This window comes from Polypterus senegalus, chromosome 10, assembly GCF_016835505.1.
Source record: "Polypterus senegalus isolate Bchr_013 chromosome 10, ASM1683550v1, whole genome shotgun sequence".
In the NCBI taxonomy this organism is placed as follows: Eukaryota; Metazoa; Chordata; class Cladistia; order Polypteriformes; family Polypteridae; genus Polypterus; species Polypterus senegalus.
In genome coordinates, this window is record NC_053163.1 from 75533708 (window position 1) to 75554043 (window position 20336).

The 20336-nt window shown below is 34.6% G+C and overlaps 1 protein-coding gene across 1 annotated transcript in view; it reads right to left on the reverse strand.

Annotated features, from left to right (window-relative positions):
* Positions 1-2135: 2135 nt before the first annotated feature.
* The window catches only part of selenot2 (selenoprotein T, 2), a 38476-nt gene continuing 20275 nt past the window's right edge, over positions 2136-20336 (reverse strand). The window contains exons 2-6 of the mRNA XM_039765988.1: positions 19588-19698; positions 14547-14673; positions 13447-13534; positions 4859-5005; positions 2136-2885 (exon numbers count right to left, since the gene is read on the reverse strand). Coding sequence (XP_039621922.1) covers positions 4884-5005; positions 13447-13534; positions 14547-14673; positions 19588-19698 — 448 coding nt within the window. The 3' untranslated portion in view covers positions 2136-2885; positions 4859-4883. The remainder of the gene's footprint in view (positions 2886-4858; positions 5006-13446; positions 13535-14546; positions 14674-19587; positions 19699-20336) is intronic.

Consider the following 20336-nt stretch of genomic DNA (forward strand, 5'->3'; position numbering starts at 1 on the left):
AGAATACTTTTGAATCAGATGCATTCTATCAGTAAGAGAGGGAAATGCTTTCTAAAGAAAGAATAGAAACACTGTTGGCTACAAAAATGTGGTTGGATGTTGTCTGCAATTTCTGCTGGTGAGTATAACTAACTACTGACTGAAAGGATGGTCAAACTTTAGCACATGCCATATCTCCAAACAATTGGTAATATTTAGCTAACAAATATTAATTGGGAATTAAAATTTGAAAAAAGATCATGTTTATCTGCAGAGGTATGTCAACATATTTTCACTTAGAGAATCAAGAATTTCACCAAGTTGCCCAAGCTTTTACGTACAACCGTTTATGTATGTGTGGGTTAACAATACTTGATTTTATTTGTTTACATTACCTGATTAATTTAAATATTAAAAAAAAAAAATAAATGCACATTTTTCATTAGACTTTTTCTAAACAAAAAGTGGCAATAGAATGTGTTACATAAAGTGGTTGTTGTATAATTCCTGCTAATGGAATATACAGTACTTTTAACTTAATTTTAGTTTAATTACTTAAGGATCAGAACCCTTATTTCTAAGTCGCCTTTAGTGTTTAATTGCTTACTTGTCCCTTAACCAGTTACCAGCTGAGATATAAATAAGGCAATGAACAACCTACTCCTAACTTGCACCTGTGAGTACCAAGTAAAACAAAATGTGAGGAACCGGCATATCGTCCAAAGCTGATTTGTACAAAACATTTTGATGATTGACTAAAGGAGAATCGACACTGTTAGAGGTGTGTGACACAGAAGAGTAAGGACACTAGCAAACCGTAAAATTATATGGCTTGTTCGATGAACAGATAAAAATTGACTATTAAGAAATAAAAACCTGTAGCCCTGAAGGAGATGAATATGAAAAGAAAAAAAAAATACAAGATGCCAAATATCACGTAGCACCTGTCACTTGTAATTACATACTTCCATGGCTTACATATGACTGCTCTATAACTTTTACCAGGGTTAGAATAGAGATGCATTTACAGAGAAATATTTCATACTGCAGGCACAAAGTGTACATGCCAACTTATTTTCTTAATCTCCCAATTTTAACCCAATACAACGAGAAGTGCTCACTGCTTATATTTTCAAAGTGTTAACCACTTAGACTGAAGGTAGTGCTTTGAACATTAATTTTTCATTTAAAATTCTAGTGAATTTTATAATACAATGTTTTAAATTGTTACATTTTCAAATAACTTGCTTGGCTTTCTAACAAAATAAAAAAACGTTTTTAAAACAACAAATTAAATCACTATTAGTTTTCATTTTAGAACAAGTGTGGTCACTATAAAGCAGTCTTGCACTCTTTTAAACAAAAACAGCCTTCCCTTTATAATGTTTTAGTACTAAGGCACCTCAAATTTCCAATCTGCATGCATAGTTTCAAAGAACAAAAGTCAGGGTCTAGTATTGTAAGTAGTTTTTACGCGCATTTGAGAATGGAGGGATTTACTTCAATACATAAAGCCTCCAGCTCGCCCAATGACAAATGGAAAGTATCAAAGAAAGACTGCAGTCGAGGCAAACAAATGAAATGCAACACAGTATATCAGTAATCAAATATTCATGAAAGTAAGTCAGTCTATAAAAAGATTAAGAACAAGATGACTGCATAATATAAATGAGAAAACACTTTCATTAAATAAAAAGTACATTCTAACATCCCAGAATTAAACTAAATAAAAGGCAGCTGCTGGATATCTCACTGAAGTTTTAGAGCACAGTTTGAGACAGATAAAACTCAACATCAGCTTGCTCTAGAATTCTGTATTACCTCTCTCTGCAAAAAACAATGCACCAAACTCTGAGTTAGATCAAATGTAGCCTTTTGTGCATTGCATTTGTTTTATACAGTTTTCTTCAGCTTAAAACACACAAGAAAATGCAATAATTAAATTCATGAATTGTTAAAATGTGAGGAAAAAATGTAAAATCATTACATACTGAAAATCAAACTACAATGAAGCTCTAATCATTAATGCCTTTCTTTTAAAATTGGTCAAAACAAATTCTAATTAAACATTCCAGAGGTCATAAAATGTTATGAATTTGATAAAAAAAAGTATATATTGTATAAATGTGTTATATTTAAAAAGAAGAAAAACTATAAAAAGGCATGCATTTATTTATTAAACAAAGATGTAAAAAATCCACCATTTTTGATTTAATCTTGTGAAAAGTTAACTACCTTCAAATAGTTCACCTGAACATTGTGCAAGACACTGTGGAGTGTTCAGTTTTGGTTTATTTTTCTGAATATTATAAATAACAACATTCAATAATATGCAATCTTCTGTTTAGTGATCTTTCTTAGGTATTTCTTTATGGAGATAAAACCACACTTAAACACTTAATTATTTAACAAAAAACAAAAAGGGTTCTCTCGCTTGCAACAGTATTAAGTATGATCCAAACATTTGATCAAAATGATCCAAAATTAAATTCTCCATTTCAACTCATTCTAGTGTAACACACACATACAATACATGTAAACATAATTTATTAATGATATATGCAGTCCCACATTCATTTAACTCAAATACATACACACACACACACACACAAAGTAAAAAGTGGAAATTGTGAAAATTTTAGTAATGATTAAAATTACACAAGGAATTAAGCCTATACAATACAAAATTTAGACACTATATTTCTGTGTTCAAGTGGGGGCAAAAGTACCAGACAGAGCAGCAAATTTCAGTAACTGAGGTTGCTAACAAAAGTCCTGTTGAGCTGATGAATTCTGTCAAGTGGTAAAGAGCTCCAGCCTGCACTCACAGCATTCTGTTTTCAGAGCAAGCCTTCATAAAACCACAAGACAACTCTAGTGTCACAGGAACATATAGCTCTTTGAACCTGGAAAACAAAACATTTAATACCTTCACAATCATAGAAAAAACAGCTATTTAGTTGTATTTTTTTTTAATTTAAAAAATTAATAAAAAAAAAAACAAGCAAAAGTTTTAGGCCATGAAAGAAAATGTTTATGCTAATTACCTCGGTAACAAGTTTATATTTTTTGTGAAAACATTTTAGAACATTAGAAAAACAAACTGAAACAATAAAAATTAACAAGAATGTCTTGAGCTTTAAAAACAAATCAGTATATTGTTCAGCCTTTCTTAAAATATAAAGCTGAAGCAATTGGTACACTGCTGAATATTTTTTTTCTAGTAGCTGTTCTGTGGCTAATTGTTATTTTCCCTGGCCATGTGATATGTTTCGGGTCATTCTCTCCCAGAAACCGATTACGGTTTTGACAATAAGCCCTTTTACTAAAAGAACAGCAGGATGAATCAAAACCTTTTTACATTTTTCAGCAGTCATCATTCCCTGTGCTGGCTCAAATCCACACCCAGACTATAACAGAGCTGTCACCATACTTCACAGCCGGCTGCTCATAAGCATCTGTGTATTTTTCAACAACCTCCCATAAAAGCTTTTCTTTTAAGGTTTCTTCACACAATCAAAGCATGTGTTTCAGTGCCAGGTGACATTGTCAGATATAGACAATGCACCTACCTGAATTTACTGCTGTCCTCTAAGAAAGTGAGTGCTATTCATCATATACAGACAATTTTCAAATTTTCCCACTTTGGTTTCTACCTTTAACTTGTCCAGTATTTTAAAACGTCCTAAAGACAGAATACCACAAATTAAAAATCTAGTTTGGTGCATGTATGAGAATCTGAGAAAGTTAAAACTTTGAGCTAAACTCATATTAGAATTTGCTTAATTTGAATAGAATATAAATTTCTTTCACAGTCATAGGTAATGGTATAGTCTTTTCCCCCTACAAGTTAGTAAGAGATAGAACTTTCTTGCTATAACTAAGATACAGTGTGTCAATTGTGTCAGTTGTTACTTAGTTTAGGTCCCAGTACACAGGGACTTAAAAGACACATTTTTAGCTTAGAAATGGGATAGGCATATAATTTTCTAACCATTTTGAAATGATTCAGAAACGCTTGCAAATGATTTAACTGAATAAGCAAACTTAAAGAAATGTAACAAGATTTAAGCTTTGAATAGAACTTTTCTTAACAAGAATTTCTTTTTTGCCATTTTAATTTTCTCTTTTTTGTGTGAACCGTTTTACTTTGAATTTTAACTAAAACTTTTAAAAACAAAGACATTTTGTCTGTGGAATCATTTCAGTGCATCAGGCTTTTGTTGAATCCCATTTTTATGCTAGAGCTGCTGAACTTTGGTAATTTTGGAAAATACGCAGCTATAGTGCACATTACTTGCTGACTAACACCTCTTGGCAGGACCAAGCAAACAGTATTCGCACTGATGCCATAATATCAAAGCTTATTTAGGAGAATGGAACTGCCACAGGCTTTGAGTGCCTTGAGGAAATGAGTGACACAAAGCTCTTATTTCAAGCAGTGCAGTTCAAAAGTCTCCTTGACCACCCAATGAGGGACAGACTTAATCAACCAAAGGAACACTGAAGAGGGAAAGCTTTGACAAGAGTCTTGGAAAAATTACAACAGGACCTTTATGACCAACAACCCAAACATATCCCCCAGTTCCCTGAAAACGCTGCCTGGAGCGATAAAATATTATTAAAAAGTCACAAGATTTAAGGAAGGGAACTATGCCAATCAATCACACAAGTTCCATGCAAAATCCAAAAGTGCGTTGCTGATTACCTGGTCACATATATATTATAGGACATATATTTACTTTGCAAAGGTATCTGATTTTAACTCCATAATAAATCATGAACTACCATTACAAGACTCATATAAACTAAACAAGACAATGGTTTCACATCAGTTTTTATTTAACTTCAATATCTCTGAAATATTATAAAAACTTACTGTTTATTTCCATTGAAGTAATGAATTATGGAGTGGAAAGGTAAGACTTCTCTACTTGATTCATCTTCAGATGATTATCCAGAATTTGGAAAACTTCTTGAATATTAGGTACATATCCACTCTGAAGTTTTGACCAGATTGGGACATCTTAAAAATTGTCAAAAGAAAAAAAAAACTGCAAATTAATGTTAAACAACAAAGAATATTTTAGTATGACTTTAATATTAACATATATTAAAAGTATTGTGACACATAGGGACAAAATTGCATTAAATGTAATTGCCAATTACATTATACATTATTAGAAATTAGAAGAAAATCCATGTTTGTGCTATTGGTGTGCAATCTCTGAGCCGTTGCTAACAAAGATCAACACCGTTACTGGCATGGAGACATCTAGGCCTTATTGATCATCCTAGTAACTAGTTATGGAGATGGACTGAAGTGAGGAAGTTTTTGTGAGCTAACAGGCTCGACAAACAAGGAAACAAATATTCTGTGGCAAAGAAATTCTCAAAAATATGCCTATAGAGAAGTTTAAATTTGAAAGCAGCCATGACTACTGCCTTTTACACACACTATTTTGTACAGATGGAATATTCATTACACCAAACTGAAAAAAATCAAAGGATAAAATCCTCTTTAATAAAACTCTGTATGTGTCCAGGTGTCCGTGTGTGTGTCTTCTGGTGAAGTGCGCATGTGCGGGTCACGCCACAGATTGCACCGTGCCCCGCCCATGCGCTCGGCACCGTGGAGCACACACACTGAAAACTGGGCACACAGTGAATGGTCTTGCCATGGCCGCGCATGATAAGAAATATAGGAAACACCTTTGCTGCGTAGAGTGCTGATTGGGTAGTCGCGGCCGCGCGCATAAAATTTGTTACTTGGGAGACGCCACACATTATATAACTAGCTGCACGCCCCCACAGATTAAAATACTTGCTGGGGAGACGCCACAGGCATGATTATAAGCAGCACGCCACACATTACATCAGTTGCTGGGGACACTCTGCTGATTGCCCAAAATCATATTACAGACATCAAAGCCAATATTACTGTCAGAGAAAATTACTGGCATTTTACGGAAATACAAACCAGTATTACTGCGAGAGAAAATTAAAGACACAGAATACAGTGATGCATATTACAGCCACATACAAGTCAGCATTACTGTAGGAGAAAATATTACGGACGTATCTACTAACAACATGCCACCCAAAAAAAGGGCACATCAAGTAGGACAAAAGACACAGACAATCAAATTCTATATAAGCAAAATCTCCTGGAAGAACAGTGAGCTCAACAAGTAAACATCAACAAAAGAAAGGCTGAAAGAAAAAGAAAAATACGAGCAAATAGATCGATTGAAGGAAAAGAAAATGACCGTCAGAAAAAATGCTAAAAGAGAAAGACTCAAAAGAGCAAACCTTAGAAAAAGTTGGCATTTACTTGCCAGAACCAGTATTCAGCCATGGTCACTTATATGTTGCATTACCAAAAGTTAGAAGTATTCCAGATGTTGTCAAGGTTGTAGAGATTCCTGAACAAGGCAAACTGTTGCCAAACTCAGACAGAATATTTACAAGAAATGTTGTCTATAATGAAATTGTACAGAAAAATTTCATGAGGTAAAAAAATAGAAAATTTTACCTAAATATCCTCTTCAGATATTGTGTCTTACAGATTGTTACAAAGTTTTACACTAAGGCAATACTAATTATACTTACTGTATTGTCATATACATTTCTATTTTATTTTTATTATTATTTTACTTTAGGCTTCTTGCAAAAATATTTTTGACAAAAAAATTAAGACAAGAAACAGAATGAGGTCAAGGTCCCTTGCCATTTAATATAGACTGTTCCTACTAATGTTTATGCACTACTGTTTTAGCGCCCGTTATTGTAACGGGCTTAATGTCTAGTTCCTTAATATTACACCTAGGATTATAACCTATTTAAGAGGTTTGGGTACTCCAGTAAATTTAGAAATGTCTTTGGAAACCTAATCCTGGCTACCTGGTTCAAGGGGAAGTGCCTGATAAAAAGCATGTACTATATAAATACTAGCCGAAGCCCGCTGTAGCATACGGCGGTGTAAGAATAGGAACGGAAAACGGTGAGAAAGGAATTCAGTATAACAAAGGCTTAGGAAACTACCGTCGCAGAATAATGAAAATAGCAAGGATCGAAACCAATGCCAATGGTCGAGACAGTACCTTCCTGTAGCAGGCCACGGAAAACAGACATATATAGATAGATGCCGCATTCACTGTGTTGCCCAGTCGACACGATAAGTCAGCGCGACCACCCTATTGAGAGTGGTAAAAATGCCATTTAAACTAATACAGGTAGACGTGGAAACCGGGTTTTTTGATGAAAAAACAATAACGTTTTAAACAGTATTGTTTACATACAACAGATTTTGGCGAATCGTTTACATGCAATTATTTATATCCATTTATACACTAATAATGGCAATTATTAAATAATAATAATAATTATTTTTATTATTATTAAATAATTCTTCCCGCATAAGTAACATTTCTCGGACTTCTTTCTTCCATCTCTGAAACATTTCTAGACTTCGTCCTGTTCTTACGCAACACAGTACTAAAGTATTGGTTAATGCCCGAGTCACCTCACGTACAGATAGAATACCATTACAGTAATCTATCTGTCATCCCACAAAAACTTATTCATTGCTTACAATTTATTCAAAATTCTGCTGCCAGGATAATAACCTGCTGTTCTAAATCCACTGAACATACTACACCAATTCTCTCTCAACTTCACTGGCTCCCTGTTAACTACAGAATACAATACTAAATACCGCTCTCAACATTTAAAGCTCTCCACAACCTCACTGATCTCCTACAGACTGACACTCATCTCACTCATTCTGATTCTCATCTGCAGCTGTACTGTCTCTACCACATATCAAACTCTGTGCTATGGGAGCTTGAGCATCTCTCATAGTGCTCTTCAACTCAGGAATTCTCTTCTCTCTCATATACATCAGCTCGATTCAAAAACACATTTTAAAACTACCCTCAAAACTTATCTTTTCAAACTGGCATACCAATTGTGAATTTTGCACTGTTACTGCCAGTTATCTTTGTTTGTTTGCTAATTATTGTTGTTTGATCGAGAGCGACGGTGGACGCGGAAGTAGGATTAGAGATGGCAGGCAGGGCTCTGTCGTGTGTATCCCATGGTCTTAGAGCTGGTGGGCGGGGCTCTGAGTAGGTGGGCGTGGCTCTCTGTCTTGGTTGCCCTTTGTGAATTTTTTTATATATATATATATATATATATATATATATATATATATATATATATATATATATATATATATATATATATATATATATATATATATATATATATATATATAGCATTTACAAGAACAAGGAAAAGATCACTGCAAACAAGGATGGAAAAGCACTACTGTCAACTTAAGTACCGCAACCATGTTCCTCCCAAAAACAAAGAGTTGCCACGATTTTCTTAAAGAGACACATTGACAGTGCGTGAAAGGATTCCATGAATTAACACTGTATTCCTACCAGGGAAATTCAATTCATGGGAGATAATGGAGAGACATGATTCAGTGTGACTAGAATGAACAGGCAGCCTAATTGGGTTTCTGTCAGCAAAGGAAAATACTATTAATAATAAACACCATATTCTAGCTTGAGGTTTCTCATAAATATATCTGGCACATAAATATGTTCTGAACTTTTGGGTAAAAAAAAAAAAAAAAATGACTAAGTTGTATCTTTATACACAACTGTTGATGAGCTTGGCTCAGGTGACTGGTGTATTGGCTAAAAAAAGACATAGGAGACCAAAATGTATATAAAGAGTGCACTGGGAATACCCTCAGTTTCAGATATGTTAAACTTCCATCTCAGCAACTGGCTTTCCATAATCTTAAGGATGGTTAGGAATCTGAACAAAAGATGTGCCTGCATTCTTAAGATCAAATTTGAACAAGATTGTCATTGGACAAATGGGCATGTCTCACCAAACGTGTCATTCAAACCGGTCAAGGACAAGATGTCTAGTCTCAGCAGATACCTATATAGATACAGGTAAAGATTAACTATTTCCCTTAATTTTACCATTGCCTTGCTTACCTTGATCTGGTTTGAAGCACAGAATCAGTTGAAGAAGAAATTGGGAACTCAAACTTTATATTGTACTGGAACTTGACAGCTTACTTTCCACAGTTAAAGGGAGAACAGTTATGTCCAATTAAGACCTTTACAAAGCTTAGGTCTTCTTCACAAATCAAATGTTTTTCGATATTGATCCACAGATTACTGCAGTGGTGACAATACTTTAAGTGTTGTACTGTAGCATAGTAGCAGTTGGATTTACCAGCCAATCTGCCTTTCAATATTCCCCTAATGTAATGAGCTCCGAGTAGTATCTGAAAGAATCACTTACAGAGGAAGCCTAATGAGGTTAACGTGCAGCAGTGCAACTTAATCAATACTGCTCTTGAGTAAGAAGTTTGACACTCTCTGGAAAGATTTAGGAATATGCCTACTGCTGCTCAGGATCAAAACAAGCCAGATTACATGTTATGGGCTATAAATGAATTTATTTTATAATTTAACAAATCATGGATCACTGCCTACTAGGAGGAAGTTCAGGGCATACTACAGGGATTTTTCTTTAACCACTTGAAAGTGACTGGAGATTTTTTAGAAGGTAATGGATATAATTACTGGAAAAGTTCAGTCTCGTCTGATCTGCTTAGCCTATCATCGTCACCACTACATTTACCAGAAATAAATTGGGACAGAAAAATTAGGAAAAATTCCATATAATTTGCCTAGTAACTAGAACTATCAAACATAATGATCACCAACCTTTTAAAAACAATCCACCTTTGATTTTAAAACTAACATATCTTGAAAAAATCTCTGAAGTTAGTTATTTGTAACACTGTAAGGTTAAGTATTTTTAAGTCCTTTGTAATGTGTATTGCATTTGCTTTTTCCAAAAAAAAAATAAACAAAAAACACATCAGTTTCAGTTTAAATAAGTTGTCTGGAAAATGTGTTAAATCCAACAAAATCAACATCAGAGTCTATACTTTAACACTCTTTCACAAATTAGACTAATTATAAGACAGTAACCATAATGTTAAATCATTAATATAACAGAGAATAACAGTGTCACACAGCCTGTAATACTGTGTTTTCATGTCAGTTTTGTAGGGCAACAGGTACAGAGTGCTACAGTATACCAGCAAAAACAAGACACTGGTAAAAAAAAAAAAAATCTGGCAACCAGTTCAAATTTTCACGTATTATTTTCTACCACTACACCATTACTTGTCACAAACTAGAAAGCACTTGGAGGGAACTGGGCATTCTGTTACCTTCTGACATAGTCTGTACTTCTCACAGAGCACAACTACAACACTTCCTTCCCACCTTTTTCCTAGAAACCAACCTCTGCAAAAACTGTTATCGATCACATCTTTGAATAACAAAATAAGCACACAATTAGGGCATTAAGGGAAACAAAGCACTACTGAGTTTAAAAAAAAATAGCAGAAAGCAAAGTAAAAATAAAACTATTTTCTTATTTATAGCTATTTATCACAAATACTATACTGTATAACTTTAATGTTAGAAAGAAATGAGAGATGTTTTGTTTTGCACAAATAATGACATTTTCTCATTAGAATATATTTTTAAAAATACTGTCCACCAACATCAGTTTCTATAGAAAGAGGATTCTGAATATCAGTCGTGTTACAAGTGTGAAAGCTTTCTTTAGCTAAGGCTATATGCATTGTAGGGTTTGGTTTGATAGCTTTTGCCGAGACAGTAATCATTCAATGGAGTCAGTCAATTTTTTTATATAATTTTTCATAAAGATGTTTTGAACGGCAATATTAAAGTCTAATAAGACTTAATTGTTTTTGTTCAATGGGAAACCAAAGGAATCTGGAGGAATAGCTAGTTTCATTTTATTGTGTATACTCCATACAGTATGCGTTTTCAAATATTCTGTACCTTATAATGGTATGTACAAAATATGCTCATTTGTTTTTCAGTTTTTATTTCGCATAATAAAGATATTAAATTAAAATACAACTTAAAGCCCATTTGTTCAGGGAGATATTTTACTTTCCCTGACATTCTGACTCTTTCTTTCAGTTAACTCTCTGTCTAAGGGCTCAGGATTATTTGTACCAAAAATTCAGTTATTTGTTTAGGGTTTTCTTGTACTATTGGTACTTTTCTATTTTATTGTGGTTTACTGTCTGTTATTCTAAATCAAACCTTTGTGTTTCCTATATTTATCTTTATTTAGTGTTTCATACTGATATTATTTTGTATCCAGTTTCATGTATTTGGTCTTTTTTTCAGCTTTGCCCTATTGTTCATTCTGAAATTCTGTGAATTGCTTTGAGCATGGGAAAGGCACTATAAAAATAAAATGTAAAAATCTGCACTGGCATGGAGAAGATTGCTGGTTCATATCCTGTTAATGCCAGGAGGGATCTTTCTCCATCGGATGCTTGAGCAAGGCCCTTAACCTGAAAATTGCTCCAGGGAGCTATACAGTGATTGACGCTGCACTCTGGTCTCAAGTTCATGCAATTTCCCCTTAAGGATTAATAAAGTACATCAAACCAAAAAAATTCAAATTTATTACTTTAGCTAATTAACACTAGAATTACCAGAGCCTACGAAAAAACTCGTAATTCCGTCCCACCTTTCAGGTGTGTAATAGAAACCACAGCATAGAGAGAAGTGTGTACATTGCTTCTTACAGGAATTTACACCAATATATGTTCCTGTGTTTGAACGACACGGGCAGATGGGGAGTGTCTGATGATTGCATATAGCGCCGAAGTTACTGCTCTTTACCATTCTTTCCTCTGCATGTCCTGGAGTACAAAAGAAACAGCATACAGCAACATGCGGGGACTGGCAGGAACACTCAAGAAAACTGAATAAAAAGAAAAGCAAGTGACGGTGAGATACGAAGAAGGCAGCTTCGCCAGCGTTTGTGTGTCAGAACCCGGGGATGGGGGTGGGGGGGGGATGGTAGGTGGTATGCATCGTGGTACACTGCAGAGCTATAGCGCGTCTTTAGTGAAAACAGCCGTGTCAGATGGGGTTGTATGGATTGATTCTGAACGTGACTGAGAGAATGAAAAGTGAATTTAAAAAAAAAAAAAGCTAACCTTTACAACGATCATAAATTGCACCGGCTGTTACAGACGGAAATCAAATGTATGCTTTTATTCTAAAACAGTAAGACTAAGACCAGTTTACTTCTCAAAACGGAGGGGCGCAGGATCAAACTTGTGACCTCTTGATTCCCAAGCGGGGGCTGAGTCTATTGAACCACGGAGGCAGTTACAATAAACTGCTGTCAATGTCGCATGTTAAGGCGGCTTTTGTTTCTGCAGTTATATTTTTGAATAAAAGTGCAATTGTGTTATTCTTGTGAAAATGTTTCTTTGCTATTTGGACTTCAGGCTTCATACACTATATAGTTTATGCCTACATTTTGTCATCTACTACTAGAATATAAAAAACGTTTCTGTTTTAACAATGTGTTGACACAGATTACTGTAGAAACGGAACTGACATGAAATGCGTGTGTTCCAAATAACGATCTATTATTTCCACTCTAAAACTCCACTTCACTCCTAGATACTCAATCAAGCTGAAGTTCGTGCACGTTCTAAATTGGTGGGGGGATGGAATAGCCGGCTGCTCCAAGCTTCTCTATATCAGCACATTTAGAAGACAAAGGACGCTGGCTAGGAGAGGTGTGAAGGGATTTAAGAAGCAGTTTAAGGTGGGACGGAAATACGAGTTTTTTCGTAGGCTCTGGTAATTCTAGTGTTAAAATGGTCCTTATGAAAAGAAAAACAGAAATACCAATCGTTAACCTATAAAATTTGGCCAAAAGAAGAACCTATATACTGCATTCAATCTGAAAAGTATATGTACATTATTATACTGTGATATATACCGTAACTGTGACATTTATTAATTATATCTTGATATAACTTTTGGCCAAAACATCCACCCCTAGTAACAGGATAGAAAGTCAAGGCATATATGAAATCACAATAATGTCAGCAATGATTCCTACACTTCCCATTTGCCAAAAATCCAATCAATAATAATTCCAGCAATAAAGATTATATAGATAGTTATGTGGATCTCTCATTACATAGCACATTATCAATAAAAAAACTAAACAAGTAGTGGAATTAATAAGGCAAAACGAAATAAGTGCACCAGCCCAAATGTTTTATGTACGGGACGGATACTTTTTATTTTTGATTTACAGCATCCACTTTTTCTTTCTTAAGAATAGCGAATGAAAAACAGCATTGAAAGTTTAGTACAGCATCCACTTTTTCTTTCTTAAGAATAGCGAATGAAAAACAGCATTGAAAGTTTAGGATTGAAATCAATAGAGAACTATACTCAGAAGTGCATAGAAATTTATATAATGGTTTTTATTTTAAAATAAAAAGAAACTAAGGTTTTCCAAAGCTACTGTCTCTCAGCTACATTTAAAACTTACCATTCAAAAAGATTTCAAATGCACCAGTTGACAGTAACTGAGTCTCAATCATGTTGCTAAGGAAAAACGTCATTAGACAGGAAAAAATCTGAAATATGGAAGCCAGAAAACCCTGCATTAGTACATAGCAAAACCAAGATTAGATCACATACTTTAAAATCACAGCAGGAAGTCTTGCCTAATCATATACCCAAAATAAAAGACTCCCAAAAAGCTCAGCACAGCATTGGCATGAAATCATAGTACAGTAGTACAAAAGTAATGTAACATTACATAGTATAAAAACAATCAAGAAGTCTTGGGGGCGCAAAATAAAACGAAAAAAATATAATATATATATATATATATATATATATATATATATATATATATATATATATCTCACACTTATGAAACACAAAACAATTTTCTATTTTTATTCTCCTCTCCAAAATATAAAGTCGAAACAAAATGATCTAGAAAAGTGAAAGAACACATCTTCAAAATATGGCCGTTCTGAATCCTTCCTCATTGTTTATTCCTTATTCACAATTAACACATAGTTTTAAACCATGAGGTATTTCTCAAGTTGTACTTTCTCTGATAGATACGTAATTAGGTGTGCCATACATAAACCACAGCAATTATCCCTGTGTAAAATCTTATCAGTAGATTAGCAAGCTTTATGCTTTAAAGTAACTGAGATCATTTTCCTGTCCTCTGTGCCCACAGCCACTAGCACAACTATTATAACATTCCCAAGGGGAAAAACATACATTTTACATCTAATAACATACTGTAGATATTAATTGATCTTTTTCATAAAAACTTCAACCATCAAATTATGCCTTAGAGAAATTCATTTCTTGAATACTGTTGTAAGCTGGCACCTTATTGAGTGGACAGTAACATTTCTAAACCTCACTGCTGTCTTCTAGTGTACTACTCATGTACAGTAGGTGCCTCTTCGCAAGTCACAAGATTAAGGGGCACGTTTCTAAATACTGCAAACATGAAACCCAATTGGAAAGTTGGTGATATTTGCAGTAGAACGGGGTAATCATCACAGGCATAAATAGGAAGTAGAACGTGGAAGAAGACAAAAACAATACCAAATTTACCTTATTTTCTTGGGTCCAGTTCCATATCCTTGGTGTCTCAATTCCAAACATAGGAAAAGGATTGTATCCACTGATAACTAATGCAATTAACAGTAGTTTAAGATAAAAAATGCATGATGCCAAAAATCTGCGGAGTAAATTAAAAAAGAAATTAATCAAACCACATAATTGCTAAAGTCATAATAATTAGGTATTTCTCAACATTCTTAACTCTTACAGGGTAGATGCTGACTTTTTTCAAAATTCAGGGATACAGGGCAGTAATCAACTGTAAATAGCAATAAAACTTGCTGTTACGTTTAAGTTCGATTCTCTTTGCTAGAAGGAAAGTTATCTTTGTTGATTTGACCTGGATTCCATGCACGTGCACAGTAGCAAAGAGTAAATAACCTCTAAAATGTCATCAACATCTGGCGAAAGATAAAAGCGAATGTGCAAAGCAAAATACTCTGTGGACAACATTTTGGGTATTATCACCGAACTGACTGACTTGTTGTACTCCGATTCTAATGCAAATGATATGGAAATGGAGACTGAAAACAAAAGTGAGATACCGGCATCAACTGATCGTACTGCGGCCGACTTCTGTGCTGAACAAGTTCATGTAGCTGATGTGCCTATGGCAACATTCGACTGGGAGGACCACCACTTACAATGACAAGAGGTACAAACCAGATTGTGAAACAATGCAACAGCAGTCACAGCATGCAGCAACAGATATTTTATGTTCATTTATGTGTGAAACCATTGCTCTGTGTGCCTTTCACAAAACTGAGTTTTTTGGAAATATTCTGCCCTCAAAGAGATAAGTGATCATATTCAATCCATATACAGTATGTGGCCACAGTCACAAAACTCTTTAAAGATTAAAGATTAAAATACCGGTACCCACTTTTCACCTCAAGATAGGACACCCGGAACAATTCTGACTATACAGGTATATACTGTCTTTATTTTCCCAATAAAATCCAACACCAGCTATGCTGCAAAGTCAAAGAAAGAAACATCAGCCTTTGATACTGCTGATCGAATTTCTAATGGAGAAAGTACAGGAATTGTGTTGTGAAGACTGAATGTACAGCTCTGCGCTTCTTAATCTTCATGTTAATACATTGGTTCAACACATATGATACCAGTCCTTATTTTTCACATACAGAGGCACTCACATCATAGGGCTAACTATGTACTAAATGGTAAAAGTACTTCTTGGAGTCTGATCCCAGACATCATGTTTTAAAAAAAGTGTCAGTATATTTATTTTCTGTCTGCAGCAGCTTTCAGGAAAAAAAACAACAACTTGGGAGTACAAGTAATGTTGAACCTAGACCATCTGACACTTTTTAGATGGTTAAGTACCAAAATGAAGATAATTGTTCATATTTTAAAACTGTTTTGTTTTTAAAATGTGCTATAAAATAAAAACTAAACAATTGCAAGAAAACATTTTTAAAGCCATTTAATATTAAAACACATTATACACCATCAAGATACCATAAAAGATAAGCAACCAGCACCAAGTACCAGTAATGTTTGGTCTGTGACACAGACAGCCATTAATGACCTATTTATATTAACACATGTCCATATACAACTGGCTGAAATTAGGTAACAGTATTCATCTATATATATATAATTCACTAAGGCAAAACACCCATGGAAAGCACACTGGAAGGGGCGTGGATTCACTATGCCACCAACAAGACAGACACCTATGGCGCACGCAGGAAGGAGCCACGCCTACCAACTCCAAGACCATTGGATACGACGACAACTCGCAGAGCCACGCCCACCAACTCGGACGCGACGACACAGAAAAAACGGCGTCATTTATATTCGTCTGTCGTAGAGGCCCCATGCACCTCCGAACCACGTTGACTTCATAGAGGCATGTTTCTCGCGGAGGTGAATCGCCATATGCAGCGTGTAAAACGGTTTGCAAGGGGTATCCCGTGAGATCCTTAAAACAATCCTTTACAACTGAGGTTAAAACACAATGAAGTAAGCAGTCTTTAAAAACCGAGTTTTCGGTTACGACGCACGACCGCATGCACCATAGCAAACTGTTTTACACGCTACATACAGCAATTCGCGCTACTACCGTGGTCGGGTGTCTTGGTGGATTATATATAGAAAAGCAGCCAAAACCGCACAGAGCAATGAAAAGTCTACGTGAGTCACAGGTGCATGTAGACTGTGCAAAGACGACGATGACTCAAGTGACGAGTTGGAGGTGGGCACATGAGCAGGCACGGTGCAATGGCGGTCTGCCAGTTTTCAGTCATGGATGATTGTGTGTTGATTCGTTCCGTGCATCGTTACAATGTTGTTTTTCTTGCTGATTTATTACATTACCGATTTTTCAAATGTTAATTTTCTCCCTGTGCTTAAAAATCATTTAAAAACCGGCCTGATTATGCGGCGTATGGTACGCCGCAGGTTGGCTAGTTGTGTTTTATTTATAAAAAGAGAAGGCATTGATCAAATGTGTGTGCAATGAAGATTTTAAAAAATGATCAACAGTCACGGGAAGAGAAGTCATCCCCTTTTTGCAGTTACTCTTCTGAAGTCATGTTGCATTCCCTGTATCCCAAATGAAAGACAAGAATCAAAATGGATCTTAAAACAAGCAGCACTTAATACATTCATAACCGATTTGACATTGAGTAGAACTATGCAAGCATGTGTGAGCATAATGGTTCATTATACTGATGATGAATATACACTGAAAAGCTTACAGTATGCTTGCAATGCTGTTGCTTTAAATGAGGTGTCTTTCATTACAATACTGTCCTCAAGAATTTGGAGGCCACTGTAACAGTTGGTAGCAGCAGGTAACAGTGAGTTATTTTCGAAATACTTCTCAAGTTTGCAATATATTAATATTAAACATTTTATATACATTACTATTTAATGATTTTATATACCAGTACACCAGAACTATCAGGTTGGGTTTACATTCACTTCTTAACCTTATGTTTCTGCCATTTAAGATTCTGTCATGTACTTTAATTTTTTACATACACATGCAACTTAGGTTTTTGTTATACAGCTGAACCCCAATTTACATGCCCATGTTTAACATTTTCCCACATTTTAGAAATGTAAGTGGTGGTGATGGCTGGATTTTCAAAAGGAACATTAATTTTAACAAAAAAGGAGGAATGTTTGTGTTATAGTTCGTTTTATATTATATAAATATGTGTGTATCAGCAATTTACTGTATTTACTGTATGAAAAACAGTGCCACAGATTTTAAAAGTTTGCTGTAACTTTATTTTAGCTAATTAACAAGAAACAAATTACAAATTTAGTGTTTAAATATTTCAGCTAATCCAGCATTCAATATCCCATTCACCCCGAGATGGCAGCATTGAGGAGTGAACACTGGCTGCAGGGATTATAAACAACAACCATTTACCCGAGTGTAAGAAGGTAAGGTAAACCTCTTCCAGTGGTAATAAACAATTAAGGTAAAGGAAACACCCCATGGTAATAATCTGTCATTTACAAGAATGTAGCCATATTCTGCAGTTTAAAGCATGACATTACATATAATCTGTTGCAAATCGTCTAAAAGCTGCACCCATCCATAAATCAGTATTAACTGTTGAAGACAGCAATTAAACTAAAGATATATTGATTTTATACACCTCTAGATGAGTTGTCTACCAGGTGTCTGTGAATTTAGATCTTAATGTGAAACCAATCTTGAATAAAATGTAAGACATAGATGAGTGATGACATTCCACTAGATGAAAAGATCAATGATAAGTGACTAAAGAGTTCTTAATCCATGGTAGGTTCTCTATTATCTTGTCAAGCAAATTCAACTGTTTATGGCAAACCTTGGAGCTATTCATCACTTCCTTTGTTGCCCTTAAACATATGTAACTACTTGATGGTTTTAAGAGCAGCTGTAACTCTGGAGGGGAAACATCAGCAAGCTCTTCAAAAACAAGAGGGCACAAAATGTATTAAAAGGCACAAAACTAAAAGCTAATGAAGTTTTTAACTTGCAGGCAAACCTTTTCATCATTTTTATAAGAGTAAATTAAATTCAGGCACTTCAGGCTGCTGGTAGAACAGCTTGTGTCGCTATTTATGCATATATTCTGGTAAAGATGAATTGTGAATATCTAGCAGAAAAGGCATGACGATACCTTGGATATGAGCACATCTCTCACTACACATATTTTTCACTGGGTACTTTGATGGCATACTTTTGTCATGCCACCCATAGGAACATGTAGAAAAGAGTGATCTGTATTTGGTGTTTTTTATATTTCAAAACAATCAATGGGTCTTTAGTTAATAATACTTAAATTTTATACTTCTATAGAAAATATGTTATTAAGCTATACAACTTTATAATTATTATCCTGATAGTAACAGATACTATAACTTTTACACAAAATTTACACCAAAAAAAAAAAAAAAAACAGTGGTGTCAATTTTCAATTAATTTTTCAATTTATTTTATTTATTGCATTTAAGCGTTTGTTGACAGGTGGTGGCTCTAGCATCACAGTCAAAACATTTCAATGTTTTCAAAGGTACCAAGTGTGGCCTGGTTGGCCACATATGAAATTTCACAGGGAGAAATTATATAAACTTTTTTGTTTTACTGATTGTTGACAGCAGGAACTAATCAACTTTACAAAATAAACCTGAGCATAAATACAGTTCTTCCACTTGAATGAGCTGCCAACTTCATTTAAAAATGTAGATAAAACTATATTTTTATGCTACAAATTTTTGTTTCATTTTTGTCAACATAACTGATAACTACTTGTCATATTGGTGGTCAGCAACTTAAATTAACAATTAAGACTTAAACGTTTCATATTAAAAAGTAAATATTCATCGAAATATATTTCATATGGGAAAATGCTTTTGGAAGCAAGACTTTTTATTCAATTACTATTAAGCATATACAGTACATTAAAATTACCAACATTACAAGAATAACAAATTTCAGGTGTATATAAGTTATAAGGCCTTGTAAATCTTATAAACATTGTAAAAGAATGGATAATATTACCTGTTCGTAGGTTTTGGGGGATAATTTCCTCCTTCAATGCGGATGTCCGGGTACAGCTGGCTGATAGTCCGCGAGTATTCCTCGAACACCCTGCTGTATCCTCAAGATATACTGTAAAAACATTAAAACATATTTGTCTGTATAAAATAGTTTAGGAAATGAAAACAAATTTAATGAACTAAAAACTAAGAGACTGCATCATTTCCTTAACACTCATAATCTACAAAAGTTGATTTTGGACAATACTGACAAAAAACTGAAAATATATTTAAAAATCAATATATTTCACATTTTGATTGCTTTATTGTTTATACATAATTTATTGCTTTCCAAAGAAAAATGTTATTAATTTTATGTAGTAAGAAATGGTCTACAGCTCTTCCTCATGTTTTCCCTTTGATCGTGGCCAAGAGTTAAACATACAGTGGTGTGAAGAAAATGCTGATAAAAGCTTTTCCAGGGGACAAAAGGATGACAAAACAATAAAACAAGCCCCCTTTTACCAGCCTGCCTCTTGTCTACTTTTTTTTTTTAACTTCACTTGCTATTGTTATCCAAATGCAGTCTTACTAACCAACCTGTATTCCTCTTGATTGTTTTCAGGACAGCTAGCCACGAAAAGGAGCTTAAACCCTTATAAGTGACATGTGCTGGCGCTCTGCTACACTATTATTAATATTTTGTACTATCCCACCCCATCTCATGGTGCCCCTGCAAATCACAATCGTTATTTTTTTGCTGATGGTTTT